Source organism: Simochromis diagramma, unplaced genomic scaffold (genome assembly GCF_900408965.1).
Source record: "Simochromis diagramma unplaced genomic scaffold, fSimDia1.1 OVJJ01000248.1, whole genome shotgun sequence".
Lineage (NCBI taxonomy): Eukaryota > Metazoa > Chordata > Actinopteri > Cichliformes > Cichlidae > Simochromis > Simochromis diagramma.
The window spans coordinates 62,022-65,425 of record NW_024386847.1 but is presented as its reverse complement, the minus strand read 5'-3'; the positions used below and the strand labels follow the sequence as shown (position 1 = coordinate 65,425).

Below are 3,404 nucleotides of genomic sequence, written 5' to 3'. Positions count from 1 at the left end.
ATCGTGACTAGTCGACTAATCGTGGCAGCCCTAATGTCAACTCAGATTTCATTGCTCCAACAACCACTCCACCAACTGCTTCAAAGGACTGACAGATCCAGGATCAGTCCAAATCATCAGCAGTTTGATCCACGTATGGATTGAAGTGTATTTCTGAAAATGTTGGACTGTTCCTTTATCATTGTCTAACATTATATGTATGAGAGCCATGTAATGTCCATGTGTGCATGCTGAAAGAGACTGTGCTGCTCTGACCCCCCTCCTCCTTTCAGGGTGGAGCCTGCTGGAGTCCAATGGTTGAGACCAGGTCTGAGGAAGTGTAAGTGTGTTTTTAATGGGATTCATGAAAACAAAGCAGCACACATTCAACCATCTTCAAACTGTCACATCACTCATTCACATCTCTGATGTCAGGAGTCATCATCAAAGTGTCGGATGATGGATCAATAACTACAGCTGGATTGTGTTTGTTCTCTCATCAGATTCCTGTCAACTCACAATCGACACAAACACAGTTCACACAAACCTCGAACTGTCTGACAACAACAGGAAGGTGGCACGTGTGATCGAGGTTCAGTCATATCCTTATCATCCAGACAGATTTGATTATGAACCTCAACTACTGTGTAGAAATGGTCTGACTGGTCGCTGTTACTGGGAGGTCGAGTGGAGAGGAGAGGTCCAAATATCAGTGAGTTACAGAAGAATCAGAAGGAAAGGAAACAGTGATGACTGTGTGTTTGGATACAATGAGAAGTCCTGGAGTCTGTACTGCACTGATAATGGTCCTCATTCTGTGTGGCACAATAACAGAAACACGCCTATTTCCTTCATCTCCTCCTCCTCCTCCTCCTCCTCTGTCTCTAACAGAGTAGCAGTGTATGTGGACTGTCCTGCTGGCACTCTGTCCTTCTACAGAGTCTCCTCTGACACTCTGATCCACCTCCACACCTTCAACACCACATTCACTCTAAAACTTTATCCTGGGTTTTTTATCTGGTCTCGTTCGTCAGTGTCCCTGTGCTGATTTGAGTGTAAAGAGTGTCCTCCTGTTAGAGAAACACTGACTGTTGAACAGATAGTTCAATCTGTACATGTCTGTCTCTTTCAGTCAGAAATACATTTTCAGATTCATGGATTCAATCAGTTGATGTTTTAAACTGTTCTAAATTATTCCTTGTAAAGCTCTTCCTCTTCAGTCCTTTAAAGATGGAAGCTCCCATTATTACAGGATCCACATGTTGTTTTTCTGTCTTGTTCCACTCAAAGCTTCACAGTGAATATCAGTATGCTGTGTTTCTCTGAAGCTCAGTTCACAACCAGCTCCTCTGCATTTTCAACAAGTCTAAGCTCATTAAAATGAATCCAAATGTTTGATTTCTCTTTCTCAATGGGATGTTTCTGCACATGCTCTTACTGTTTCACTCATTGTTGGAAGCTCATCCTTTGAAAATGTTTCAGCCATATAAGCTGAAAATATTGGCTCAATAGTTTTGAATCCAGTTCTAAGCAGAATCTGATTGTATTGAGATATCATAATGCATGTGACTATATACATAGCAAAGGCTGCATTAAACATTTTAAACTTGCATTGTGTTTTCAGAGACATTTTGAATAAGAATATGGTGTAGTATGGTGGTAACCGTTTCTAATTTTCTTAGAAATAACTAAATACATATTGTGTATCACTTCAGCTTCTATAAAAATTAAACTATCACAAAGGGTCCTGGTGAAGAAACTTGTGGAATTTGGTGACAGACATTAAATTTATTTTTAATATAGAAATATTAGAATCACTGTTATAATTTCAACTTCACATTTAATAAAATGTTGTGTGAAAAACATTAAGGAAGTGATGTCAGATGTATTTATGTCAATAAAACTTTAAAAAATTACACAAAAATTCTTTTGAAACAACCTTCTGTCTTTTGGAGTATATATCTCTGAGTTTACACATCAATTCTCAAGGAGGGGAAACAAGGCAGAAGGACACAGACACCCACAGATGGACACAGAGGGCAAAGACACAAGGGGAAATCTAATAAACAATATTGAACAGAATAACTCGGGTATTATAGAATAATTCTTAACACAACCAAATAGACTTAACATAATACAAAACTGACAAACACACAGGAAACTCAAACCGCTGGGTCAAATTGACCCAGGACCATGACATTGGCCATCTTCCACAACAAGCCGGGGGTGTAGGAGAAAGCCTGGACAAAGACATGCTGTGGAAGAGAATCAGAGATTAACAATGATAACATTAACAATACTAATTAAATGCATATTTGTTTATAAAAATGGTGAGATGAAATTGGCTAGAGAAACAGTGCAATGGGAGCATAGGACTATTGCAGGATGACTCAGAAAGAGTACAAAGTAACCTGATCAAGCTTATATAGGCTATTGGGAAAAGCTCAGGAAGTATGCACAGCATTGTCAACTGACGACAGCTTAAATTATGATATTGTGAAAGCCACTGTTCTGTGTGCATATGAGTTATTGGTGAAGGCGTATAGGCAAAAGTTTCAATTTGGGAAAAAAAACATACTAGCCTCATGTGGAGTTTGCGAGGAGGGAAAGAATTTTTTTTGACAAATCGTGTCAGGCTAATAAATCAAATCAAAATTTATTTATATAGCACATTTAAAAACAACAGTGTCACTCAAACTGCTTCACAAATTAGGAAATAAATAAAATAAGAATAATTTACGAGACAGTAACACAAGACAAGACAAAATTAGAAGCCAACCAAATGATAGTTAAACTAACTCCCACATAGCAAGCAGGTCTGGCCTGGATCTGGTATCGACCCGGCACTGCTGGCTGACTTCTGGCATGATAAGTATTACATCCAGATATGGGCCAGGCCTGGCATAGATGAGACTGTCATGGCATGCCATATCTGACTCGATTTTGGTTTGGTTTATGTGGCCCAGGCTCATAGAAAACAGGCCTGGCCCGGATCTGACATCAAGCTGGCACTTCTGACTGACTGGTGTCATGGCAGAGTGTATGTCAACCAGATGCGGGCCAGGTCTGGCAATGATGCACTATTTATGTTCCTATTTTGCTATTTTAGTTAGAAGACCCAAATGCCATGTTGCAATACTATACTGCTATGGTAGCCAATGTTTCAAATGCAGGTTTGACAGGTTTGTGAGTGTACACTTTATCCAAAACCTAGTGAGAGTTTACTCATCTTTGCAAGTGGGTGGCTGTAGCTCAGGAGGTAGAGCAGGTCTCCTGAAAAATGCTATATAACAATCAGTCCATTCATTGTCTGAACAGAATTTTGTCATGTTACTTTTGCACTATTATGCACATGTTGTTATTAAATGACTTAATTAAGGTACACATTAGGCTGACACCTGGGGCCACAGCTGAAACTGTTCTGG

At 39.5% G+C, this 3,404-nt stretch overlaps 1 protein-coding gene across 1 annotated transcript; it reads left to right on the top strand.

Moving 5' to 3' along the window:
• Window positions 1-490: 490 nt before the first annotated feature.
• LOC120732037 (neoverrucotoxin subunit beta-like) lies at window positions 491-1,570 on the top strand (the record flags this gene model as incomplete). The annotated part of the gene is made up of 1 exon (XM_040029410.1): window positions 491-1,570. A coding segment is annotated over one exon (537 nt), but the record flags the coding sequence as incomplete, so codon positions are not given.
• Between the last annotated feature and the right edge of the window lie 1,834 nt (window positions 1,571-3,404).